This window comes from Pyricularia oryzae, chromosome 4 (genome assembly GCF_000002495.2).
Source record: "Pyricularia oryzae 70-15 chromosome 4, whole genome shotgun sequence".
Classification (NCBI taxonomy): domain Eukaryota; kingdom Fungi; phylum Ascomycota; class Sordariomycetes; order Magnaporthales; family Pyriculariaceae; genus Pyricularia; species Pyricularia oryzae.
In genome coordinates this window covers 5,007,576-5,032,570 of record NC_017851.1, presented here as the reverse complement: position 1 = coordinate 5,032,570, position 24,995 = coordinate 5,007,576, and the positions used below count along the sequence as shown (strand labels likewise).

Below are 24,995 nucleotides of genomic sequence, written 5' to 3'. Positions count from 1 at the left end.
ACTTGTGAGTTAGTAGGGCGAAGTGCTTTGTAGTAATTGGCACTGCTGTCGGTTCATAATAACCTACGCACGCTTGCATTTGCGTAGGTAAACGCGAGGGCTAAAATCGCCCTGCAAATTTTGACCTTTGGTAAAATTACACGTGTATGCGTTTCTTATCGATATTTATGCGGAGGAAGTAGGTCCCTGTGAGCTATAAAAGGGCTTGCTACCGTAGCACAGAGGCCTACTTTGTGACATATACCAAGGAATCAATATAATAGGGGGCTATCATGTAGACCCCCTACTCCATTCAACAACGGCCATGATTAACGTGATTACAGGCCGCAAGGAGAGAGTAAGCTTTCCCGCTTTCTTTTGCAATGACGACCTGCTATTCCCTTCGTTCCAAGCTAGTCTAGTACGTGGTAAACTTTGGACTTCAGCCGAATGAAAAGAGAATCCAAAGAATCAGCAAAGCCCGAGAAAGTGGGTTAAGGCAAACTTTAAATCGTGCATGCTTCTGCAACCTGCACCAAAGGCGAATGTCATACCTTCTTTCATCGTTAAGTGTTGATATTATCACCGGACTCCGGCAGAGCTAATGACCGCAATGTCAAGACGATTATGGGTAGATCAGACACATGAAGCATAAAGTATACTGTATTCATAAAACATAGGCCATATCGACGACTGGGAACCATTTCTGCCGACCCTGAGTGGTGATTAACTGGCATTGCAAGTTCCGTGGAGATGGTTGTAGAGTAGCACGTCAGACAGGATCGTGAGAATAACAAAGCCCCGCTTGGAGGCGACATCGACCTGCTAGTGTGAAAAGGTTGATGGTGTATATAGAAGCCTTATCAATAGTATAAAAGAGAAACAGGTGCATTGTGAACGTCTTGGTGTGATACCCGTCAGTCATTGTTACCAAGTGACACCACTGTGTTTCCCCAAAACGTTTTTGAGCACCATCAGCGGGCAGGATTATAGGGAGACAGGAAAAAGGGCAATCGACTACGTAGAAGCCAGCATTTGCCTGACGTTGTTGGCGGAAACGGGATATCTCCAACGCACTGCTATTCGCGGGGCGAGGAAATTCGTTACACGCCATGCGCATTGCAAGGAAGTGGGAGTTGGGCGACAAGGCATTTAGCAGGACGGCGGCTACAAGTTTCGCCTGGAAAGACGAGCGCAGGTGGTGGCTGGTGCGCCTAACGACCGATGAGGCACGGCAGACCCTGTCGATTCAACCGCGACGGCGCAGTTCGTTGTGCTGGCCAATGGCGCCCTGTGCCACCCCAAGGTGCCCGATATCGAGAGGCTCGACGATGGCCAAGACGCTCGAGGCGTGGTGACCCGTGTCGTGCAAGCGGCCGACGTTTCACGGCGAGTACTTACAGATCTTCAAACAGGAAAACGACACGCTCATGCAGAGCGATTAATGAGTGCAGATGCTGCTGGTTATTGACAAGGAGTCTGCGCCATTTTATGGTGTGTGGGACTTGGCATTGGGCAGAGCCTAGGTACTATGCTGAGTCAAGCGGTATGTCGAATGCCTCAATTACCGGCAGTAGTAGCGTCATACTCGTTACGAGTGTATCTTACGGGGCGCCAGTGATCAACTGTACGCCTGGCCACATCACAGACGAGGGCTGGTTGGGTCTAAATCCTAAAATGGTGGGCGCGACGGAATTTGCCCCCAAGGATGAATGCGTGCGCAAAATTTTTGGACGAATGTTGGAGGAATGGCGGGTTGGAGGGATTATCTAGAAGTCAGCTTTTAGGTCGTCGTTGGCATGAGTAAGGGCAAAATATTAAGGATAACAAATACGCAATACGAAGGTTGGTCTCAGCCCGGCGATTGATTAAATTGCACACAATTATGTGCATCGATGGTTTGTCGCCTGCGCGTTAATTACTCCACCACGGCACAGCAAGCATGTACGTTCTCGAGCGGCAGAATTTGCTTTCAACTTGCAGCTTTTTGCCAAACTTACAAATCCAACAAAATCTTATGCATCCTCTCAATCAAATTGGCCATTGAGCATCTGCAAAGACCCGAGGGTTTCCCGCCGCATCACAGTCGACGTACGTTGGATGAAAGTCAGCTTTCCAACAAAAATGTTGGATTGGCCCCAAGACAGACAGCCCACTCAGTGCCCAAGCCGACCCGACGACCCGAAATATCCATTACTAAGCATGTAAAGTGCGGGGTTGCTGTTCACGACACGCCATTCACGTGCTGTTTACCATTTTTCTTTTTCCCTTCCACGCCTGTTCACTTTGCTCAATTCGCATGGAGGACTCAGTTTCTCAATTGGCATACATAGAGATCTGACAATGTCCTATGAGCCCCAGCCCCCGTCGCTACTCTATCCAAATGCTGCCGCCGCCGAAGAGGCACTCAAGGATTTTGCCCTGCAGAATGGCTTCGACCTGATCATTGCGGAGCGGTACCCACGCGGCTCCGGCGACAACTGCACCCGCCTCACCTTTCGCTGCGTCCGGGGCCGCGCAGCAAAACAAAAACCAGCAAACACTGCCGCCACCGGCGGCGGCGCTTCTTCGTCCCCCTCCGGCGCTCGCGGTTCAGCCGCAGGCAATAATGCCGCCACCGCAACCGACAGCGGCGGGGACGACGACGACGACGAAGGGGGCGGCGGCGGCACGCCGGCGAAAAAACGCCGGCGGGCCCGGTCCCAGATGACGGGCTGCCCGTACCGCATCAACATCAAGATGCAAAAGTACGAGGGCATGGGGTGGCGCATCGACCGCGTCCAGCACCGCGGCAGCGGCGGGCCCGGTCTGCTCCAGGGCCACAACCACGACCTGTGCCTGCCGACGGCCTTCTCCACGTTCCGGCACCGGAACCTGCGGCGCCACGAGGCCCGCATCTTGGAGCTCTACCGCCAGGGGCGGAAGCCGAGGGAGATCCTGGCGCAGATCGAAAAGGACATTGAGGAGCGGCGCGCCGTGGGACAGCACGGGGAGGGGAACGGCGGTGGTGGGGGTGGAGTCGAGATGGATTACCACGGGCAGGGGGTTGGGTTCTCGTACCAGGATATGCAGAATATGTTGCAGAGGAAGAAGAGGGATGGGTTGTTGGAGGGTCCTGGGGAGGGTCCTGAGCATGGCGCCGGGGATGCTACCGGCAATGCTACCGGCAATGATACCGGCAATGCTACCGGCAATGCTACCGGCAATGCTACCGGCAATGCTACCGGCAATGCTACCGGCAATGCTACCGGCAATGCTACTGGCAATCCTAATGGCAATCCTAATGGCAATCCTACTGGGGATGCTACTGGGGATTCTACGGGGAACGGTACTGGCGATGCTACTGGGAACGGTACTGGGGATGCTCCCGAGGATGCTCCTGGAGATGTTGCTGCGGATGTTGCTGCGGAAGCTGCGGCTGTGGTGGGTTCTGGGGACACAGAGAAGAATGATGCGAACGGTGTTGCGGGTGACACAGTCAAGGAATGTCAGGGTCAGGTCCCGGCGCCAAATTCTAGTGGAGTCGAAAGTAGTCCAAAAACTCCAGCTGTACAATCTTCGTAGCCATGCATCATTCGGCACATTACGTTGTATCAAAGCTTGACGGGGTTCACAGATTAACTAAAAATAGAGCGATAAACAATGTTTATCATTAGAAACATGAAACAAAGCGGCGATTACTCTTCTACCGTGATGAACCGGAATTTTGACCTGATGCAGGCTATCTCTGGGCTAAGAAGACAAAAGGAGAAGATCTGGTCGAGTTCCCAGGTAAATTCTATCTGGGGTCAGGATGCTTCACTGGGATTAACACCTTGTTCATTAAGACGGCTGTCTTTTATCGCCAATTGCTGCGCAACGCCTGAGCGGCCCGGACTCCTGTCCAACGACCACAATATTTAATAATCCAGCAATCACTCGTCATCCTCGTCGTTTTCTTCATCGTCCTCGTTGTCCTCATCACCCTCGTTGTCCTCATCACCCTCGTCTTCTTGATCGTCACCATTACCCTCATCATCTTCGTCAGAGCTGTAGTAGTACGATCTGGTATCCTCGTAGTAAGAGTCATCATCAGGTATCATGCCCTCTGAACCGATTCCAAGCTGCATCGCAATCCCTCCCATGTTGGTCAAGCTCTTGTGAGTCTAGTCCAACAGACTGCTGTTAGAGATACTGGTTCCTCACACAAGGGTTGACTCCAATCGGCCTGGAACACAGAGGCCGAGTTGACACGGGCTAGAATTATCAACGGAAAGAGCTCAAAAACGAAAAGCACTTACCCGGTTACCATTGGTGTCCCTCCCGCGCCCGCAGTCAAATCGCACAACCATCCCAACCAAAGTGCGGCCAGGCGGATCCTCGAACGAAGCCCGTTGCGGAAAGTTACCATCGTCATCGCTACTGTCCAACCAGCACCCGGCCTCGCGGCCTCTATTTGTCCGGAACTATTCATCCCACAGGTTAACAGGTGAAAAGAGTCGAGGGATGCTTTTGGAGCCAGACCCAAAAATGAAAACAACAAAACAGCACTACTCACCTTGAGACCAGAAACAGGCCAATCGTTAGAACCTTCATGGCTAGAAACTCCCGTGATGAACTCGCCGCCCGGCCCGTCAATATCCATATCGATTCGCCAATTGCCCCTGCCTCCCTGCATCTCGGTGAGGGCAGCGTCAGATCCCCGCGCCAGCTGCGGCTGCTTTCGCGCCGCCCCCTCAGCCTGCTCAATGGACCCAGACTCTCTCCCCCTGAGGCCTACAAACCTGCTGCCGTCGGGGTGACCATCGACGAATTCCACGCCCAGCCCGCAGATGTCAAACACGCCAAATTTTACATTGTCCACCTCGTCAGAATACGCGATAAAGATGGAAATGCGCTTCAGCTGGGCGAGTTCGGATGTGTCTGCAGCCCACAGCAGAACGTCGTGAGGCACGAGGTCATCGTTGAGCTCCACGAGTTCTGCTCTCGTTCGGCTTTCATCGTAGTTCACAAACCTCAGCGAAGTGTTGTTGTAGTATGGCTCTGCGAAGTGGCAAGTTCCAGGCTCGGACCAGAGGATGTCGTCGATGGCCATCTCGTCGCCTCGCAGGCGGGCGATGCCGTTGGGCAGAATGCAGTTATCATTGTTGTTCTCGTCCTCGCCGTCGTCATCATTGCTATTGCCATCTCCGAGCTGGCTATCCCACAGTGTGAGGATTCCAATGCCGGTAAAAGGCAGAGGCCTGTGGCCTTCGTCCTTCCTGGCGGCAGCCTGGATGGTCAGACCTATTATTTGTCGGGGTCCCCGGGCCATCAGTGGCCGCACTGCATGGCCTTGAGTCGTCTCACCGAGGCGGATTGTGAGACCTGACGAGCAGATGACCTAACACGGGGACTCCAAGTTAACACTTTGTATCTACAGCTCAGGGAACCCCGAGGCCATAGCACTCACCGTTAGACCTTTGACCGAAGTCTTCCTGTCATTGGAGACGGTCCCGACAATGTCAATGACTGGAATGTGCAGCAAGATGCCACAGATCCAGTCGCCTGGGGGTACGCTTGCTGCCGAACAAACAACCTGCACTCCGCCCACATCCCCAGTTGCCCCGATCCTACGCGGCTCTCGGCCATCCGTGGTAACCCCAAGCCCGACCAGCCAGCCGTCCGTTGCTCTGAAGAAGGCTTCAAAAACCTGAGGTTTTGTAGCGTCCCGCCAATCCTCGTAAAAGATAAAGTTCTGCTCATCGCCAAACACAGAAAGTCCCTCCTCGTGGGTCACCCTATACCTCTTCCAGCTCTTGGCCTCTGTCGAACAGAGCTGCTCCCACTCTGACCCCGCGATTTCCGCATTGCACTCTGAGAGGTAAAGGTCTACCAAAGCCGCACACGGCGCCCTCCAGATGCGGCGGCGGTTGGCTAGGCGGATGAAGCGCCCTTGATCGATCCAGCGGCGGGGCGTCGAGATGGTGTTGGCCCAGATGTAGAGCGACCGCAGCCGATGCGCAAGCTTTTGCCTCTCGTCGTCGCTGGATGCGTCTGGCTGCTCCTCAGCGAGGCAGTCGAGCAGCTCAAAGAACCAGGCGAGCTGGGTACGGACCACGTCTCTCCAGAACAACAGCGGCGCGCTGCGGATGCTGACGTGTGCGAACCAGGACGCGTTGGCCCAAGCCGTCAGGTCGCCCGAGTCGCCGAGTCCCTTGCCGATCTCGAGCATGATTTCGCAGGGCAGCTTCTTGAACGGGTCGTTTTTCACCTTTGCGCCCAAGTCGGGACAAGAAGGTCCCGGCGCCCGGTCAAAATACCCATCTTTCAACTGCTTTCCGATCTTCTCTTGCAGGTCCGGTAGGGGCCATGCGGGATTCGCCTGGAAAATCTCCTCGCCGGGCTTTTCAACCCATTGACCCGATTCGGGAGGTTCAGGTTCTCCCCAGTGTTCCAATTCGTGATCCAACCTCGACGAGTGAAGTTCGCGCATGACTTGGTAGAGAGTGCTCTTTTTCACCTTGGCCTTGCCGTCCTCGCCGGAATCATAGGCCAGACGTCGGCGAAAGAGGTCGTAGCATGTCGGATGAATGGGGAAAGCCACGCGGTCATCGGTCTCTTCGTTGTAGGATTCGTAGCATGCGAACCAGCCCTGGAGGACGTAATCCTCATGATTGGGGACTGTGGCGTCGGTAGGCGTGACAGTGAACTCGGCTTCGTAGCCGTGGTAAGTCACGAAACCTCTTTGGGTGAAAATAAAGTGTCAAAAATGAAGACAACAAAAATGTAGCTAGAGACCCGAGCCAGGCTGGACATGATGTTTCTGGTGTTTCTAGGCCAAAATAAAGATATTTTTGCTCACTGGTCAACTCCCTTAGCGTTTGGGTTGGTCCCAACCAGACCAACTGTTTCCATCCATTTGATGTCCTTTTTGCTTATAATGGCGGGATCGGAGCCACAGTAGTCCTCCTTCTCCTCCAGTTCCTCATGGCTGGGTGGCTCTTCACCCTCGGCAACGGCTGCCTTGACTGCTTTGGACCAGGACTTTTCCGCGATGCAGGCGTAAAAATGGCCGGCGCAAATGGCGCAGGAGCTTCCCTCTCCCATTGTGATTTCTTACGTGTCTCTGTCTTCTTCCTTTGTGGCACCGAGGTATCTCGAAACTGAACCACCATTTGAACGATCCAAAGCTTTCTGGATAGGTAAAGGGCCTGAAGCCCATAAATGATGACCAGAAGCACAGCAGAGGCCGCTGACAATAAAGCCACCTTGGCGCCGTCTGCCTGCGGGTAAAAAGCTCGAGGTGGGGTCAAGCTGCATGTTGCGCGACCACAACCGTAATTTCAGGACCCTTGCGGCTGACGCTTGAAAAACGGACAGGCTGCCTGAACGAAGAAGGCCCAGGCCCATTCACGGGCTGGGCATCCGGTACAGTGGTGATAACCGGTGTGGCATGCCTAGCGCTGAACATAATTTCGGAGCCGAAGGTCTCGGCCAGGCTACCGTGGACCGTTTGTTCTTTGTAGGGCAGTTCGACCCAAAGGAGCTGATTGTGAGACACTCCTTGAAAGATCGAGAGAATTCTATAGAAAAGAAGACTGAAGCTGTCGAATGGAATCCTTTTCACGTTATCGAATCGCAGATTCTGAACATCAACCTCCGATTCTTGCGAATTACACTGACTTGCTTGAGCGCAATTGGCGTTACAAAGGTTCAATACTGCGACAGAGTACGATGCCCAGGTACTGAGCTTTGGGCTATTTTTACCGTCGATCTGTGCGTGGTGAAGATGGAGAACGGGTCGAGGTCCAGAGAAAAGAAGGTTAAAAGGTGCGAAGCCCCGAATCAGGCAGGCCAGGCAGCAGAACCAAAGGCGCAAAGATTACGATAATGTGCCCTGCGCCGGGCAGGTGGGGGGATCCCTATCGCTTACTGTACTCGCCACGTTTCTGACCACGCCAGCTGGGCGCCTAGTGTAAGTGTCTTACCACAGGTGGGTACGGGAACTGTCAACCACCGTAAATTGAGCTCTGCAGCGACTGGAGTCGCCAAGTGGCCCACAAACACGCAGTGCAACAAGTTTTGAATAATGTTAAATATATCTGATTTGAAATCTCAAGAAAACAAGTAAAGATTGTATGTATGCTTTTGCCAAAGGCACAAACGCCAGGGATATCAGTAAATTCTAAAAATGACCAAATTCGCACTTTTTGTGGCTTCCAATCCGTTATAGCCCGACCAGGGGGATGACCATTGGAAATAGGTGAGGGTATGCCGAGATGATGCGATGCTGCCGTTTCCCAAAAAAAAATGCACATTGAAAGTCAAAAACGCCTGAACCATCCAATACCGAACCCAATGACCCAACCAATCCGCGAAGAAAAGAAAAAAACTCCAAAGGATGAATGTACAGAACAGTAAAAGATTGTGAAGTTGAAGCAAAAACAAAGGAAATAAGAAAAAGTGAGGAAGAAAAAAGAGACGTCTCGTCTCCGACTTACACCATCTCCATGTGACCAAAGTCGCGCACATGCAACCTGTCGACGGACCTCTTGAACAGCGTCGTCGACACGCCGGGCTTGCAGGTCGTCCCCGGGGCCATCGACATGGTAGCCTGCCACTTGCCGTGCGCACACTGCTGGTACTTGGTACCGCCCTCGATGCAGTTGAAGGTTCCGTCGGTGCAGGAGCCGCCTTCGCCGCCACCGCCGGAGGCAGGAGGGTTGGCCGCGGGGGGAGGGTTTGCGGCGGGGGGAGGAGTGGCAGGGGGAGGGCTGGCCGGCTTGTCCTCCTTGGGGGGCTCAGGGGCGGGCGCAGCATCGCTACCACCACCGCCGCCGCCGCCGCCGCCGCCGCCAGTGCCCTTGTCGACCTTGCAGCCCTTGAGAACCTTCATCGGGCGGGAGTGGCCGATCCTGACGACGGGACCCGGGAACTCGTAGGAAAAATCACCCTGAGCCTGCGTGTCACAGCCGCTTCCGGGAATGTTGGGGGTCGCGATACTGGGGAGCTTTTCGAGCGCGGCCTTGGACCCCGGGGTGCCGGTGAGCTTGATCGGGGCGCACTGCATGTAGAACTCCCTGTTTCCAATCTTGTTGATCCAGGTCCAGGCGAGGATGGCGTTGCCTCCTGGGATGCCCTCGGGTACGTCGTAAGTCAGGCCGGAATCCAGGGGCTTGGCGGCGTCGGCCGGCATGAGGTTCTCGTTGCCGTTCTCCATGGGGCAGCCTCCGTGGAACGAAGTGATGACGCGAAAGTCGGTCGCCGTCGGCTTCTCCTTGTACGTGATGGCGACCTGGCAGGAGCCACCGCCGTGCACGGCCGTTCCCGCAAAGGTGATCTTGTTGTTCTTGGATCCGATCTTGAGCTCCATCGGTGAGCCGCCCGAGAGCTTGCCCTGGCAGATGTAGTTGGCTCCCAGGTCCTGGACGGGGCTGCTGATGGTACCGGGGAAGGGCTTCGGCATGGCCATCATCATGTGGGCGTTGGCCATCGAGGCAAAGGCCATGAGGGAGGCCACGGCCGCTGAAGTAGTGAAATGCATTTTTGTTCCTATAATGAGATAGTCTTTTGGTAGTAAAGATGTTTGATGACGGCTGGGAAAGGGATGGTTGGAAGGGGGCGGGAATGAGGAATAGAAATAGGCCGTTGGACTCTTGCTATGACGAGTTCTTCAACAGTAGGTATCGTGATCCTGATGGTTAGTTGTTCCAAACGACGAAAAAGAAAAAAAAAGTAGGACAGCACAGATGTCTCGGGTGATCCTGGGAGTATAGTTAGCTGATCGTCAGGACTGTTTAGTGGCTTGTCTGCCGCCGTTAGTATCCTGACGTGGTCTTGTTATGCTGATGATGATGAGGGAGTGAAGATTGCAAAAAGATTCAGTTCCGTGCCTTGTCCTATATACCGGCAGTTGAGTGCACAAAGGACTCGAATCCATTATGGTGGGATTGGATCCATGTCATCCCAGACCCGCCCCCAGCCTGGGCATCTTTTAGTAAACTCACCAAGGCGACTGACAAGCAAACAAACATTGACGTTGCTCAGTGTGCCCAGCCTTAGGGAGACCCGCTGACAAAAGACCTGTAGCAACAGTAATTTTGGTTCGAGGCTTAAGCTTCTTTTTTTTCCCTGCTTGGAAGCAAATTAGCGCGATGCGCAGCCAAACGAATCCGAGTTGACCCTTGAACAAACTGGTTCAGGGCTGCGTTGCAGAAGCGGGAAGAAACCCGCCCTGTGGTTGGCGGGCGAATTTTGGGCGAATCACAGCAGCCTCCATGTCCTCTAGTTTTCTGGCGTGCCTAGCAAGCTGGGTCTGTAGTAAGTCGGACAATCTTCTAGGCCCACTCCCTCCAGATGCTGCACCAAGGGAACCCTCCAAAATGAACTGCGTGGATGTAAGCACGCTTACCCTTATGCAGCCAAGCCACCATGACTTTGGGAGGGTGTTCGTTTGCTGTCTCGTATAATGAGGCTGAACCCTTACTTCGAGTTTCAATCAGCGCGTTGCATGACTGTACTGTGTATTATCGCGTAGCGCGACCTCGCACCTTTGTTGTTTTGCGAAAGAAACTGATTTTGCATTGACGAACCCGTTGGAGTTGGAGACTTTACTGCCAACGCGGCAGTCGTTGGGGCTTGTCTCAGCATTCCGTTGTACCGTGCCTCTTGAGAACGCCTGCACGTGCCGGGCACCCGGGTGCGTGACTTGCATTGAATTGCACGTCGCGGCGGGCCCTGACCACACCCTCCGCCTCACTGTCAGCTACCAAACGCCCACCCCACCATACACCTTGGGTGCCCCGGATCTAGTAAGCAGCGCCTCGGAAGTCGAGAATTGTTTGGTAATTGCCCTGGATTCTGAGAACTTGTTTGGTCATGCTGTCGTTCATTACTTGTTTTTGTTCCTTCAAGCCACACAAAATCCAATAGGAACTGGTACACATCCCTCACGTGATACCTTAACAGAGTTAAACAAGCCAAATTGAGGTATTGTTGGCCGCTGCATTTCGGCATAAAGAATATGACTTTAGCTGTGCAAACCGATCCCGCCAACAGGCAAGATCAACAAACGCATGATGTTGGATTGTAGGAGCACACAGTCTTGAACCAGAAATGCAAAACAATTCTGCTGCCTTACTGTGCACGACTTGCAGACATTGACGTGGTGCGCAATTGCTTTTCTGTCCAGTTGAAGCCTGTAGGCCAGGTGGATAGCTACAAGACAAGGCTGGCTGGCTTTACTACAACGCTTTGGCAAAGCAAAATTACAAGAGTTGTTCTCAGGAAGAAAACAAGGCTGAGTATTAATTTTTATTTGGTACTTGGTATGGTATCCGGTGCCTAATATCCCTAGTCAAAAGTACAATCGTAACCACAAAATAACGGGTATACTCGCTATCCAATCTCAAGTCACCAACCAAACGCCGTTACTAACAGTCGTACAGTCGTTGCTTATTGCTTATTATTACCACCGCCAGGGTCCGTATCCATGCTGCAAACTCTCTAGACAAAATTGTCTCCCCCGCGCCGCACTTCATGCTGCGTCGGGACGCCAGGATCATGTCTCATCGCTGCTGAGCCTGGCGCTGCAGGGCCGGCTCCAAATTCCGTGCCGTTATTGCCGTTGTTGAGATTGTTGAGATTGTTGCCCTCATAGTGATTGGCAGGGGCCATACCGTTTCCGTGCCCTAGGTCTGCCGCATGCTTCTCACCACCGACGACACCACCATCGGTGCCCCGCTTCTTCTTCCCGAAACGCATGCCCTTGGCCTTGGTCCGCCTTCCCCACCCGGCCTTCCTGGTCATGGTCCACCGCATGCCCACAACGTCCTCCTCATCTTCTCCGAATGGGAGGCCGCGGTGCAGCGGGATGTGGTTGGTACGCCAGTTCCAGACCGACGCGTATACGGACCTGTACGCCGACAGCGCAAATGTGATTCCGATGACCATGCCCGTCAGAATATCGTACCAGTTGTGGCTGCCATCGACAGACAGCGACCCGGCGATGAGCACGGCACACAGGATCGGAAAGTAAGCGAGGGCCAGCTTCCACAGCGCCGGGTGGTGGTTGGCAAACACCTTGAGCTTTGCGTTGAGGTACAGGCTGAGGTAGACAAAGCCCGCAAAGGCGGCCGTGGTGTGGCCGCTGGGCCAGCTCTCGAGCGCGTTATCAATATCCTTCTTGTCGCCCGTGCAGATCTTCGTCGTGTACATGATGCCGCCGTAGCCAATGCCCTCTGTGCCGCTCTCGTTCCTGCTGGCGGCCAGAGACAGGTCCGGCTTGCACGTGTCGTAAAAGTTGGGCCGGAGGCCGCCGATCAGCCACTTGAGCAGGATCTGACAAAAGGTGCTGAGGACGAGCGCGTTGAGCAGGCCGATGACGCCGTTGGAAAAGTCCCAAAAGGACCGCACGCGGATCTGCGCCAGCGCCATGACGAGGATCGGGAAGAACATGGCCGCGATGGTGGCGGCCCAGTTGGGCACGATCTGCGGCCGGTGCGGGTAGGCGAATTCGGGATAGACGATATCGCCAAAGGACGAAAATGAGCCGTCCGAGTTGCTGTTGAAGCGGACGGGGAATGGGCGGTGGGTTATGAGAGGCGCTTGGAAGATCTGATATTTGTTTCGAGAAAGGTTAGATAATTCTGCATCCGAGAGTGGGTCGAGATGAATCGAAAGAATGGCGTGCAAGTACATACACCGAGAGTGATCGCGCCAAAGATGGCCATAGTCAACAAGTCCAGCCAATGCAGCTTGATCCACAATTTTATTGATGGGCGGCGCCGCATGCTATACTCCTCGGCGAGCACGCGGGTTGCGCTGCTGTCGCGCCGACCCGACGAGGAGTGCTTGTTGTGCGTCGGTAGCTCAGGGCCATCGTGGTGCCGCCGACGGCGGTTGAACATTGGTGGCAGGGACACCATTATTTGGTCAAGTTCACTGCGTTGGCGGGGGTTTTGTGATGCAAGCACCGGCGCAGTTAGTTGTCGTAGATTATGGCAGGAATTGGAGAGAGAAAATTGAGTGAGGTCAACAAAAAAAATGCCGTAGTCGAGTCACTAGTGCAGCATCTTTTAACTTATTGGAAAAGACATCGCTATGCAAAATCCATTCACCCCAAGGTCAAACAGTACTGCAGAGCAAACATCATCTCATTCCCAAAGTGGTTGATCAAAAGTGATGTCATCCACCGAGCAACAGCGATGCCCGGACAAGCCTGATTCCTAAAACGGGAAGTGGTTGCAGGGGGTTTGCAGCGCCAACCCTGGTCTTGGCCCGCGTCACTTCCCAATGAGGGGCAAGGGTCTTTGCAGCAAACCACCACATGAGGCCGAAAGAAGACATTTCGGACGAGCCATGGCTTCCGTCACCACTTTTTGATTGACTACAGGTCATTCATCCTCAAGCAAATTAACCGGCAGTGAGATCGTCGATCTAACTTGGCGTGTGAATAAATCATTCGACTGTGATTCTTGTCAGCACCCAAGCCGAGGCTGGCGGCTTTGCTGCTTGCTCCTTGGCTGTAAAGAGCACGGGGTCTATATATTTCATGCAGTTGAATGCAATAGAATGTTTGTATTTGGGCCGATGGAATCATGGAAGTAACCTCAATTGTTCTGGGGGTGTACAGTGTGGGCCCGTCAGTAACCAGGTTGCAAGCTCGTGAACCAGACAGTTAGCCGTACAAATTGTGAGCAAAATTATCGACATTACTATTCAAGCCTGTATTACCAAACAACCACAGTTACTGACAAATGTTACATTTGCTAAAAGAAGTTCCTCGTGTTTCTTTATCTAGCTAGAGGCTTATAAGAAAAGTTGGAACAATGGAAAGCAGGTTGGGAATATAAATTGTTCTCCAACGATAAACAAACTAATAAAAACAAATAACCATAATCGCTAAATATTATTTACCCCGACCTTGACTACACACTTGGCACCTTCGAATTTTTAAATCTGTCAATACTCAAATACGCAATGGGATTTTCTTGGGATATATACAGAATTTTATTTATCAACGTAGTTGTTTGGCAACATGCATTTAATTTTTATTATCGACGGTTTTGCTAGCAATTTGTATGGCATACTGCCTGGCCCACGATTTTGTCGATAATCACGACGTTGCAACCAACCCCCCCTCTTTGAGGAGACCCACAACGTGTGGCGCCCAAGTATTTACACTCAGATTGACCACCTACGCGTCAAAGAGGTAGGTAGGTATTTATTCTAAATTTATGTGGAAAAGAATGCAAACCGATAAACAACAAATGAAAAAGGGTATCCAATAGTTATCTCTCCAATTATGACGAACCACATACGCCGAAAGAACAAACGAAAATCGATGGAAATAAATCCCAATCCAATTACTCCAAACCACCGCCCCCAACCCAACAGTTTCTACTAGCCAAGCCGAGATTGACCGCCATGATCAACGCCCTAACCTCCCCACTCATGTCAGTCAGCTTCTTGTCTCCCCTGTTGATGATGCCCACAAAGTCCATGAGCACCACGCTGGGGTAGCTCCACGGGCTCCAGCTCGAGTAGCCCCTCCAGAACACGGGGTCGTAGGCGCGGTTCAGCGCATAGTCCTCGATGCTGGACGTCAGAACCGACACCGACTTGACTGTCAGGATCCACTGGCTGATGGCAAACTTGTCCTTGCGGGCCTTGTCGTCGGCGACCAGGTTCCGGTTCGCGCGCACCCACGACTCCTGGTCGGCGGCCATGTCGGCGGCCTTGTCGACGTTGCTCCAGCGCTCGATGAAGTCGAAGCTGTCGCCGGGCCGGTAGATGCCCTTGTCGGGCCGCACCTTGCCGCCGTCGGCGAGAACGATCACGCACGCCCTGCCCTTGCCGATCAGATCGCCGAGCTTCATGTCGGGGATCTGGCCCTTGAGCCCGCCGCAGCGGTTGTCGAGCTTCTCCATGGCGTCGAACACGCGGTCCCACTCGCCGTCGTCGAGGTCGCGGTACTTTTCGTCCGTCTGCATCGCGTGCGTCAGCGACAGCACCACGAGCTCGGCGTTGTCGCGGGTGAAGGCGTTGACGTTGCCGACTATGTCGTCGATGGCCTGGCCGCTGATGCCAAACACGGGCGCCTTTTGCCCGCTGTAGTGGCCCGTCAGCAGCTGTCCGCCGTTGCCGATGACGGGCCGCACGTCGAACCACCGCGCCCCGGCCTGCAGCTGCCCGAGCACGTCGACGCCCTGGCAGATGGACGCGTCCGAGGGCCCGATGGTGCCGCCCGTCCGGACCGAGATGCCCGCGTTGTGCGACCCCAGCATGCTGATGTGGCGGAGCTTGCGCCCGCCCATGACGGGGAGCAGCTGCGTCATCCACGCCACCGGCGGGTTGAGGCTGCTCCAGTACCCGACCTTGTCGCTGCCCGTCAGCACAAAGTTGACGGCCCGGTCGTTGCCGCGCGAGCTCATTTCGTAGACGGCGCCCTGCTGGACGCCGCTGACGGGGAAGTCGAACTTGTACTGCGCGCGCATCTTGTTGTCCTTGTCCTTGTCGTTTGTCGTCGCCCGGATCTGGAACTTGCTGCCCGTCCCGTTGAGCTGATACCCAGCCTCGCCGTTGCAGTCGGTGAAGGTGCCGGGTCCGTACTCCAGCGACACCTGCGGGCTGAAGCCGGGGTCGACGTCGGCAAAGTCGAACGGCTTGATCTGGTAGCTGTTCTTCTGGATGTTGTTGAAGCGGAGCGGCGAGCCGTTGACCATGTTGATAAACATCTTGGGGTACGGCATGGGCAGTTTGGACTTGATCGGGTCAAAGTATTTGCCATCGCCGGGCTTGGCCGGCCAGGCATCGATGTTGCGGCAGGACCCCGCGTCGCGGGCAGATTGTACAGCAGCGACCGAGTTGATCTGGGACCACTTTGGGTTCGCGTTGGTGGCGACGTTGTCCTTGGCCGGGATGGCCTTCTTGTCTGATACAATGGTGTTGTTGGCGCCGACCGAGACGACGTTACCGAGCTGCAGGTTTTGGTTGTCGTCCGCAGCTATTGCCGTGTTCTGGCAGGAGTTGTTGGAGGCTATAGTGCGAAGATGTCAGTCAAGGTATGTTCATACTGCCGAGGCATACTTCAGTAGACCTTGGTGCTAAAAAAAGGGGCATAAACCAGACTTACCGCAGTTCTTGTTGTCCTTGTTATAACCAGAAAACAAGTCCGCTCCAGCAATGGTAACATCCTTGGTACCCTTGACGATGGCGCCCAGAGCCTTTCCGCAAAGATCCGCGGCGGTGCAGATCGGATCCCCCGAAAACAGCGAACTGATACCCCTCTGGACCAACATCGGCCTCTCATCCTGGAAAAACGGCGCCTCGGTTCTGATCATGGCCGCAAAGACCTTTTTGCTCCTGTAAAAGTTGTACTGGTACATGGCAGCGTGCTCCGCTGACGTGCCGTAGAGCCACGTCGGATCGCTGCTCTCGATGAGCATGCCACGAGCCGCGTACACCGAGGTGCGCTCGGCTCGGCCGGGCAAGGCGCCGTCAACCATGTGGTCCGCGGCCCACAGCCAGACGTTCTCGAGGTAGGCCGACGCGCCGGGAGTGATGTGCATCAGAAGGGCGGCGGCGTGGCACTGTCGCCTGCTGCCGCCAGAGGGCGACGCGGGGCACTCCTTGGGCGTCAGCTCGGTGCCTCTGGCGCCGCCGACGCGGGCGTGGCAGTCCCACATGCCGGCTTTGCCCTCCCCTTCGGCCTTGATGTTCCACTCGACCAGGATGGCGCCGGATGTGGCGCCCTTGGTCGTAAAGAGCAGGTCCTGCATCTCCACCGAGCCCTTGTCGCCTTTGCTTCCGACACGGATCATGGGTCGTGGCTGGCCGGCGTCGGAGAACTTGTTGCCCTGAGCGACGAGCTGTGACCATGCCTCGCCGACGATGAAAGTGCCCGGGTGGACGGTGACGGTATTGGATAGCAGATAGACGCCCGCATCGACAAAAATGTAACCTTTCTTGTCCAGGACCTTCTGCAGACACGCTGTGTCGTCTGCCTTGCCGTCTCCCTTGCACGAGTCCTTGGTATGCACCCAATTTTGGGCGGGGACATCGGTGTACTGGGGCTTGGAACGCTCAAAGTAGGCCTTTTTGGGCAACGAGGGGTTCGTCTTGTTTCCAGTGAGGCCGTCTTCACGACGAGTCTCGTGCTCAAAACCCAGAGACAGGTCACGCTTGGAAGGATCCAGATACAGAGCGCCCAAAGTCCACGTGTCGAGCTTGCTGGGCGTTCCCTGCACGTACTCTTTCTCTCCGTCCCAGACGCGATGTTCCACCCGCCCGGTAAAGGCAACATTGTCGAGGGTGATGCTAGTGGTCTCCTCGCCAGGCTCGTGCGACGCGGGCGCATTGCGGACAGCGGTGCCGACATTGTCAAAGGTCGAGTCCATGACGTGGATGGATCCCAGATAGCCACCGGGTTCACTCTCGCTGTTCAAGGTGTCGCCGCCGTGGAGCTGGAATCCCGTGTTGCAGTTGGCAACCTCCACGCTCTTCCATACCCAGCTCCAGTCCCAGAGAAGCCGAACTGCGGTGCCACACTCGCGGAACTTGATGCGCTGAGCGGTGAACTGCGAGTTTCCTCCATAGAAGCCGACTTTTCCTCCCACGACGGTCAGATCGCTGATTTGACCTCCGCTGCCATTCTCGGAGAAGATTCCTATTTGTGTCGTGTTGGGATTGCTTTTGATGCTGGTTGCGTGAATCTCCACAAATGAGAGCGAGGCCGCTTGCGATGTGTGGTAGTGGATGCCACTGATGTAGCCGTCCTGGGGTGCCGAGGTGATGTCGACAATCAAGTTTCTGATTTGGCGATAAAAGCTATCGCCAGCCGCCGTGGAAACCTCGTTCGAGTCGTCTCGCTTGTCCTTGATCTTGGTTACGTTGGTGTCGTCGCGGAACTCCTTTGTCGAGATGACTCCCAGCCCAAGAAACGACGGGGCAGCCTTCAGGGTAGGCGGGTTGGTGGCATCGCCGATGAGCTGCGTCGCTGGCAAAGCTGGAATCGTGCCGCTGACAAGGTAAGTGCCTGAAGGAAAGTACACAATGGCGTTCTGCGTCGTGGAGCCAGCGCAATCTCCCGTGCAGCGGGCGTTTACTTCAGGCTTCTTGCCAGATGCGGCGAGGATGGCACGTCGGATCGCAAAGGTGTCATCGTGAATGCCATCGCCCTTGGCGCCAAAGTCCTTGACGTTGCGAAAGACCTGGTAGTCCGGATCATCGCCCCAAGGCATGGAACCCTTGCGCGCAATGTTCTCCATCCAGAACTTGCTCTTGTCGTTGCCGTCCCTCTTGGCTAGCGATCGGCGAGACTGAAGCGAGTCTACCTCGGCCAAGAGCGCAGCGGCAGCAGCAGCTTCGTCGGAAACCTTGGGCAGCTGTGGAACCATGTAATCGCGCTTCTGGAGCGTCGAGTCGAATATTTGGTCGGCATAGTATGTGTTGCGAGCCGGGTTCAGCATGCGCTTCTGGTTGCGCACACCGGCTTCGGCCATGGCGGCCTGGACGATATCCCGAGCGCCATGGATATCCGATTGCGTTGCGCTCCTGACGCGGAGGGGGATCGCATCGGCGGTTCGTATCTGGCGTTTATGCAGGGCCAGGTCCGGGATGTGCTCGTTCAAGTGGTTTCCTGCTCGTTTCCAAGCCTCCGACCCAACCGCATACTGTTCACTGTCGATATTATTTACCGCAAAGGCGTGGTGGGGCACTAGGCATAGTGCCCAGAACATGAGGGTTCCGTACGCCATCACGACGACGATGATGGTGACGAATTATGGGGGGAAAACACAATAACACGACAAAACAAAACCGAAAAAGGAACGATCAAGAAAATAGACAAAAAAACGTTCCTCTATCTTCATCCGGAATGCCCATAGCGGGCCCCCGCGACCATATTTACCTTGCATCTCCTGCATGTGGTCCATGTCTTGCGCCGGTTGGTCCTTTGCACAAATTCGAGGGGCTTTGGGCGCTGCGGAGGATTTGCTTTCTTTTCCTTTTCCTTTTTTTTGGTTTCCTTGGTACTGGCTGTGCTTATTCAATTGGAGCAGACTGTCATCTGGGCGAAGCACTAGCGGGCAACGGGCGTCGGGTGCCAGAAATCAACTGGAAACGGAAATGCCATGCCCGCGGCGTCGACGAATCAGACGCGCTTGTCAAGACACCACGCGGGCGGCGCGTTTGACTTCGCCCCCGCACGGGGCACGCCCCAAGGCACCAGGTACGGTACAAAACATTGGATCAAATGGTATAATGGTGGGCAGCATCCGCTAGCATCAGCCCCTAGCCTCCACCGGGCCAGGCGCCTAATCTCAATTGGCTCCCCTGCATGAACGACATCTGATAGTCAGGGGCGCAGGGGAGCGGGTGTAGTAAGCAAATAGGGTTGGCGTTCGCACGTCAGCATCCAAATTCTTCTTGTGCCTGGTTTTGGGCCAGATTTAAAGCTGGCATCTAATTGGACAAACGATGTCTTGGTCTGCCAGAATTAACGATGAAAGTATCGTGCCGTAGGTACACAAGCTACGGTATTCACAGTCGAACATTCCACAGTAGCTGCAATCTGTACAGCAGGCAGGTTTCTTGTGACGACTTGATTGACCAGGTGGTATGAAATAAACTAGACCAGACCTAGTCTAGTACCTAGACCGAGATCTAAAGAAAGTCAAGGATCACGTCTGGAACAGTTCTATCGGTAGAACCGTTCGCGACAGGTGCCTGTCTCATCTAACTTGGGTTAGTCGGATAAATTAGATTTAGAGCATTGGTGTTGCCGATGTGAGGTTTCCGCGCGCTTCAACGAAGGATGATAGCCAAATGCGCAGAAAAGGGTTTTATTGCCCAGGGTCTTGGTACTCTCCCCAATTCATGGCTGTGATTATTAGTCCATGGCCATCATTCGGCCCAGGGAACTTTACAAGATGATATAGCAGGCGCCGTGAGGGATCCACCGAGTGTCTTTTTGTAATCTTTTGGACGTCGAGGACTATCCTGTCCTCTTTGGACATTGACAAAGTGATCACATTTTCCTGCACTATCACCCGACGCCATGGACATTGATATAAGGGTCAATAACAGCACCTGAATGGGAGCTGTATGCATGTGTATTCAAAAGAGTGTGTGTAAACAAATACCAGCACCTAACAAATTGATCCTGGTCCAATGTTGAATTAGACCCAGCTAGCGTTGAGATTTCCTCCGAGATTGCCCCTTGTTGCCTTTTCACCAAATCAGCCAGTTATTCCTCCCAAAACATTCTTCCCCTTCCGAACGACACTGGCCATAGCCACACCGCTTGCATCTTTCTTGCAAAGTCAGTCGGGCGCACTTTGGGTCGGTTATTGTCACCAACAACCGTAGCTCCAAGCCGACGCATTGTATCCCCTTGGCCGTAGAGTATACAATGCCGGACAGGGTGCACCGTCGTCGACCACTCCAGGATCCCTCTGGAGAGGATATTCGGAAGCCTGTGCGCATTTGCCATCCTGGCGACTTGTCACACCCTAAAGCATAGCACAGCCCGGTCCATCGACAGGAGAGCGGCCTTCCTTTCGACAAAGCTCGGGCTATACTTTGGATTGAGCTTTCGCGGCTTGTCTGCAGGTGGGCAATTCGCGTACAAGCTTCCAAATCTCCCCTCCAGAGCTATCCCGGAGTGGTCCACGACAGGCACGAAAACTGTAGTTTGTCATCCAACACCACGAATGTCGTAGTGGCTCATATAACGGGGGGGGGGGGGGGGGGTTAGAGGTAATTACGTTACCGATACTTCATCACTCGATCTGGAGGTGGCGCATGACTGCAAAGGCAGCCTCAATGCCGGCATCTACGTAGACGGCCCCCAGTAGAGCTTCCACGACGGTCGCCTTGGTCTTGGCCGAGATTGCTCCCCACTGGGAAGGGTTGCCAATGACATGAGGACCCAGCTGCGCCGTGTCAAAGATGCTGGCCAGGTTCTTGTTGCTGACAATGTTCTTCAACCGATCCGATGCCTCCCCTACACCAAAAGAGAATGTCAATACCGCTCGCTAATGTGATGCTAGTGGAGAGTATTTACCCTTTGATTCGCCCAAACCGCGGCTTCGCAGGCCGACGCCGATCTGGAGAATACCATCTCCGATCAATGCAAGAGCGGCATTTCCATCAAGGTGGTGGACCTGGGATGTAGCCGACATCCGCAACGTGACACCCGCCGCCGTGAGGGCCTCATCGCACAGACGCTGGTTTCCAAAGGTGTGACCAATCTTGGTCTGGATGCCTTCGATAGCCTGAGACATGATGCTGGCAAAAATGGAGGTACTAAGCTGTGTTAAAGTGCTGTGCAAGTATTGATAGTAGGAATTCCGAATAAGAATGAGTAGAAAGAAGTTTGGGGCGAGCTGCCAGTGCCATTTCTGCAACAGGAAAGTGAGCTTCTAAAATAGTCAGCAGTAGACCGCTCCGGCCACCTTCATTATTACGTATTGGGAGGCCGGGTGGGCGCGGGACATCGCTGCGGAGACGAATGGCAGGAAGCCGAAGCACCTTCTGAGCATGAGGTAGTTAGTCTAGGAGACGTCTGGTGGGTAGTACAAAGACGTTTTCAGAAACAGAATACGCCAATGGGAATGCATATAAGTAGATTAAAGGTTAGCCAAGAACTGCCAGTCACTGTGTTTGGGACCCTCCGTGTCACCAACAACACGCAGCCTGACCAATTTCAAGATGAAATTGGCCCATAGTGACGGATTGTTGCCACTCACTTGCGTAGACCATGCATCGTAGCTAGGCATTTGCATGCATACATTCTCGGCAGATGCGTGATTTGTCAGTCAGGCCGCTTGCCTGCCAACAGGCAGATATGCGCGCGCTGGCTAGGGGCGATCGGGGTTATTTACCGGTTCGGACTTGGTCATGTGCGAGCAAAGGTGGTCGCACAGCAGGATGTAAATAATGGCCGCCATGGCAACACATAGCATTGGACAGAGAGATAACACCCCTCACCCGAGTCTTGCATGCTTGGTCAGCCACACACGAATTTCCAGTTCAATCGCCCATCCAGTTCCCACGCACTCAATCGATCGTGCGGAGTCGATAGCCCATTGACTCCTCTCTGTATCACGTCTGCCGCATGATTTTGCCAATCTTGGTTCTGCCAAACTACCAATCGAGAGCTGCCAGTTCTATTTGCAATCGTAGACTAGAGATTCTCAGAAAGTGTTTGTTTAGAAGACAACCGGTAATGGCCAACGCACCCCGCGTCGGCGAGATTGAATTCCTGGCGACCGCGTGCCTCTTAGCCTCCAACGGGTCCCAGCATGCACCTGACAAGAAGGGAGCGATTCCTGAAACCGAGGACGTGAATCTATTCGACTCCGAGATCTCGGACAATGGAAGCATCGACGGGGATCATCCTGCGTCAAAGTCCATCGGCCAAGGCATGAGCGGGACCGAACGCCGGGCCCTACTCAATCGATTCCTCGACCACGTTGCCGAGATATTTGCCAGAGAGAAGAATCCATCTTTTGAAAAGAAGGGTGAAAAGACATGGCAGAAACGAAAAAGGTCCGCTGATGGTGGAAGGATAAACGCGGCGAACCATGTCGCCGCAGCCGGGATGGTGTGGAAGGATCTACAAAACGGTCCCACAGTCTTCATTGCCAAGAACGGGGGTCTTGACGACAAGGACTGCGGGCTGCTTCATGGTCTTCAAACGTGGCTTAGGCTTCAAGCCGTGGTACGGTCGAGAGCTCCTGCGGTAGACAAGGACAAATTCTGGGCTCAGGTTCTGGGCCACAATCAACAGAGACTGGGCGTTTACGTGTCGAGGATGGCCAGCACTGCAACAGCAACACTCGGCGGCATCTTTTGTGACGAAGGGTCAACGGCTGTTGCTCTGGAGCTTGCAGAGAATTGCGTTTCCCTTGCCGCGGCGAACGGCACTTTTGCGGACTCGGAGATGCACACACAACGGCTGGGTATCATCACAGCCTTAGCCTACCAGCTTCGCTACTCAACAACAAAGGATAGGCTAAGCGCGGAGATGGTAGCAGCACGGAAAACCATCTCCTTCCTCGGCAGAATCAGAGCTTCATATGAAGTCTTTCGACTAGCTGCCCAGGAGTCCGAGTTAAAATTGAACGAAATCACAGTCTTTGCAGTTCCTCCTGCAGAACCAGCTACGTACTCATGGCCAGAAGTTTCTAGAAATGTGTCTATTGCTGCGAGCGCATATGGTACCAGCCCGCTATCGACAAATAATCTCAAGACGGTGCTGAATGTGAAGGACGGCAAGTTTACAACACACTGCCACGCAGAGATTCAAATCGTCTTCGCCATGGAGGAGTCGAGGGCAGAGGAAAAGCACCCATTCATAGGGTGCAGCAAGAAGTCATGCTGGCTGTGTTGGCAGTTTCTAGCTCGTTACCGCGCACAGCGACCATTCGAGCGTGGTTTTTACCATACGCGCCAGTCACATGGTGTTGTGATGCCGCGGTGGACAGCCAGTTCACTTGCCCTGAAGGACGATTATGCTTTGCTCTTTAGAGAAGCGGCCGTTGTCGATATCATGGCGGAAATGCAAAGGCTGGTCAAATGCGATGTTAATGACTACAAAAGACCACCTGCGCAGGCCCAGTCCTCGACAAATACCACGATATACGGGAGCAGGATGAGAGTCAAAGCATTGGCAAAGCAACGAATGCAAGAAGCAAGAGCGCCCGACAAAGATGATAATCAGGAAGACTTTCCACGGCTAAAGGACAGAGTTTACACGCGGCAATGCATGCGAATTATCGGTGATGGCGCCGCAGCAACAGAACTTGTTTCCGTCGACTTTTACAAGCGTCCCGTGGGCAATCCGAATCCTGAATTCGGGACTTCTATCCCAGTTCCAAACCTTTCGGCATATTATGGTGCGTTTTGGCCTGGAATGGGTAGCACACTACTTGATGCCACCGATCAGACAGAAGAGTCAATCAACGGCAGTTACCTGATTTTGTGGTCTACTGACCCGGCGATGGAGCCTAACAAGACCATAATGAAATGGCTTGGTATCGCCTCGGTGCCTTTGTTTGCTCCGTTCTGGCATGGGGACGTCTTCGTTCTCAGGTATATCGAAGATCCGAAAACCCGCCAGGCCAGCGTACTTGACTGTCCTGCACACCTCCTGGATGGCGAGATGATCCGTCTAACGTTGCAGCAGCTCCACTCCAGCGAGGAGCTCTTGATTCGCCATGAAAGAGAGCAAGAATTAGAGTTTACTATGCAAAAATGGGATGCCGATAAGGCCCTGTTGAGGGAAAGACTGTAAGTCCAATAAAAAAGCGCAGGTATCTTGACCGAGAAGTAGTGAAGATAATCCGATGACTGGGCTAATAATGGCATGGATGAAGAACTCCAACAGAACGGCGCTTGGTGGATAGAGAACCAGGCTTGATTGACACGTTGGCTATGACTCAATGCGACGACGGCGCAACTATTCCCGGTGGCATGAAACCTGAGGGCGTTGATATGGTGGAAATCAGGGCGTGGAAAAAGAAAACCTCGCTCGAGGTCATGGGCTGGGAGGGTTTTAGTAGTGATCAGCTGTGACGGTTGACGCTTGGAGCAAGGTGAGACTTTAGGTCCGGGGTAGGATCGTGCACATGCACATCCAATTGGTGGGTAAATGGTTATACCCAGTTGCCTGCTTAGTCTGCCACATTGTCTTCGTATCTTTGAACTAGACCATCGTCTGGTTCAACACCACATATACCAAGAACATGAAACAAAATAAAGAGAAGAAAAAAGTAGCTCGTAAGCAGAAGAAAAAGTCCACTTGACGGAATGAGCGATTTTCGAACCACGTTCTTCACAAAAACTGCATTTAATCCTTTTTTATCGTGATATTAGCCGAGTGCCAAGATTTTGATTACGGTCATCAACAACATATTTCCTCGGGAATGGAACATCTTACATCCGCTGGAGTATTACCTGCATATGAGGTGTCAAACAACCGCTAGCTCTACATTGATAGGCCATAGGGCCTAGAGTCAATATCAAGAGAAACAGTTGCGTTATGTGAT

General features: G+C 53.8%; 9 protein-coding genes across 9 annotated transcripts; 2 read left to right on the top strand and 7 right to left on the bottom strand.

Moving 5' to 3' along the window:
• Positions 1 to 2,171: 2,171 nt before the first annotated feature.
• On the top strand, positions 2,172 to 3,656 carry MGG_09992 (uncharacterized protein). Its single transcript, XM_003717471.1, has one exon. It carries the CDS (start codon positions 2,323 to 2,325, stop codon positions 3,541 to 3,543), a length of 1,221 nt encoding a protein of 406 aa, XP_003717519.1. The 5' UTR covers positions 2,172 to 2,322; the 3' UTR covers positions 3,544 to 3,656.
• A 237-nt stretch (positions 3,657 to 3,893) lies between these two features.
• Positions 3,894 to 5,272, bottom strand: MGG_17253 (uncharacterized protein; the record flags this gene model as incomplete). The annotated part of the gene is made up of 3 exons (XM_003717470.1): positions 3,894 to 4,124; positions 4,260 to 4,424; positions 4,517 to 5,272. The coding sequence occupies 3 exons, from the start codon at positions 5,270 to 5,272 to the stop codon at positions 3,894 to 3,896; spliced, it is 1,152 nt and encodes a 383-aa protein (XP_003717518.1).
• A 102-nt stretch (positions 5,273 to 5,374) lies between these two features.
• On the bottom strand, positions 5,375 to 7,047 carry MGG_17252 (uncharacterized protein; the record flags this gene model as incomplete). Its single annotated transcript, XM_003717469.1, has 2 exons — positions 5,375 to 6,683; positions 6,803 to 7,047. The coding sequence occupies 2 exons, from the start codon at positions 7,045 to 7,047 to the stop codon at positions 5,375 to 5,377; spliced, it is 1,554 nt and encodes a 517-aa protein (XP_003717517.1).
• A 984-nt stretch (positions 7,048 to 8,031) lies between these two features.
• Positions 8,032 to 9,484, bottom strand: MGG_13619 (uncharacterized protein; the record flags this gene model as incomplete). The annotated part of the gene is made up of 1 exon (XM_003717468.1): positions 8,032 to 9,484. One exon carries the CDS (start codon positions 9,482 to 9,484, stop codon positions 8,438 to 8,440), a length of 1,047 nt encoding a protein of 348 aa, XP_003717516.1. The 3' UTR covers positions 8,032 to 8,437.
• A 740-nt stretch (positions 9,485 to 10,224) lies between these two features.
• Positions 10,225 to 10,654, bottom strand: MGG_17251 (uncharacterized protein; the record flags this gene model as incomplete). Its single annotated transcript, XM_003717467.1, has 2 exons — positions 10,225 to 10,327; positions 10,533 to 10,654. The coding sequence occupies 2 exons, from the start codon at positions 10,652 to 10,654 to the stop codon at positions 10,225 to 10,227; spliced, it is 225 nt and encodes a 74-aa protein (XP_003717515.1).
• A 585-nt stretch (positions 10,655 to 11,239) lies between these two features.
• Positions 11,240 to 13,093, bottom strand: MGG_09994 (lipid phosphate phosphatase 1). The gene is made up of 2 exons (XM_003717466.1): positions 12,642 to 13,093; positions 11,240 to 12,555 (listed from the first exon to the last, which is right to left on the bottom strand). The coding sequence occupies exons 1-2, from the start codon at positions 12,864 to 12,866 to the stop codon at positions 11,446 to 11,448; spliced, it is 1,335 nt and encodes a 444-aa protein (XP_003717514.1). The 5' UTR covers positions 12,867 to 13,093; the 3' UTR covers positions 11,240 to 11,445.
• A 1,063-nt stretch (positions 13,094 to 14,156) lies between these two features.
• On the bottom strand, positions 14,157 to 18,984 carry MGG_09995 (glucan 1,3-beta-glucosidase). Its single transcript, XM_003717465.1, has 2 exons — positions 16,076 to 18,984; positions 14,157 to 15,979 (listed from the first exon to the last, which is right to left on the bottom strand). The coding sequence occupies exons 1-2, from the start codon at positions 18,696 to 18,698 to the stop codon at positions 14,307 to 14,309; spliced, it is 4,296 nt and encodes a 1,431-aa protein (XP_003717513.1). The 5' UTR covers positions 18,699 to 18,984; the 3' UTR covers positions 14,157 to 14,306.
• A 1,692-nt stretch (positions 18,985 to 20,676) lies between these two features.
• Positions 20,677 to 21,408, bottom strand: MGG_09996 (uncharacterized protein). Its single transcript, XM_003717464.1, has 2 exons — positions 21,008 to 21,408; positions 20,677 to 20,947 (listed from the first exon to the last, which is right to left on the bottom strand). The coding sequence occupies exons 1-2, from the start codon at positions 21,225 to 21,227 to the stop codon at positions 20,724 to 20,726; spliced, it is 444 nt and encodes a 147-aa protein (XP_003717512.1). The 5' UTR covers positions 21,228 to 21,408; the 3' UTR covers positions 20,677 to 20,723.
• A 534-nt stretch (positions 21,409 to 21,942) lies between these two features.
• MGG_09997 (uncharacterized protein) lies at positions 21,943 to 24,795 on the top strand. The gene is made up of 2 exons (XM_003717463.1): positions 21,943 to 24,237; positions 24,324 to 24,795. Exons 1-2 carry the CDS (start codon positions 22,061 to 22,063, stop codon positions 24,520 to 24,522), a joined length of 2,376 nt encoding a protein of 791 aa, XP_003717511.1. The 5' UTR covers positions 21,943 to 22,060; the 3' UTR covers positions 24,523 to 24,795.
• The last annotated feature ends 200 nt before the right edge of the window (positions 24,796 to 24,995 follow it).

Excerpts from the sequence above, each read along its gene's own strand:
- MGG_09992 (XM_003717471.1), top strand. The coding sequence starts at position 2,323 with ATGTCCTATGAGCCCCAGCCCCCGTCGCTACTCTATCCAAATGCTGCC.
- MGG_09994 (XM_003717466.1), bottom strand. The coding sequence starts at position 12,866 with ATGGTGTCCCTGCCACCAATGTTCAACCGCCGTCGGCGGCACCACGAT. Across the intron at positions 12,556-12,641 it reads TTGGCGCGATCACTCTCGGT|ATCTTCCAAGCGCCTCTCAT; the intron begins GTATGTACTTGC and ends AACAAATATCAG.
- MGG_09995 (XM_003717465.1), bottom strand. The coding sequence starts at position 18,698 with ATGGCGTACGGAACCCTCATGTTCTGGGCACTATGCCTAGTGCCCCAC. Across the intron at positions 15,980-16,075 it reads CAAGGACAACAAGAACTGCG|CCTCCAACAACTCCTGCCAG; the intron begins GTAAGTCTGGTT and ends TTCGCACTATAG.
- MGG_09996 (XM_003717464.1), bottom strand. The coding sequence starts at position 21,227 with ATGTCTCAGGCTATCGAAGGCATCCAGACCAAGATTGGTCACACCTTT. Across the intron at positions 20,948-21,007 it reads CGGTTTGGGCGAATCAAAGG|GGGAGGCATCGGATCGGTTG; the intron begins GTAAATACTCTC and ends CTTTTGGTGTAG.
- MGG_09997 (XM_003717463.1), top strand. The coding sequence starts at position 22,061 with ATGATTTTGCCAATCTTGGTTCTGCCAAACTACCAATCGAGAGCTGCC. Across the intron at positions 24,238-24,323 it reads GCCCTGTTGAGGGAAAGACT|AACTCCAACAGAACGGCGCT; the intron begins GTAAGTCCAATA and ends GCATGGATGAAG.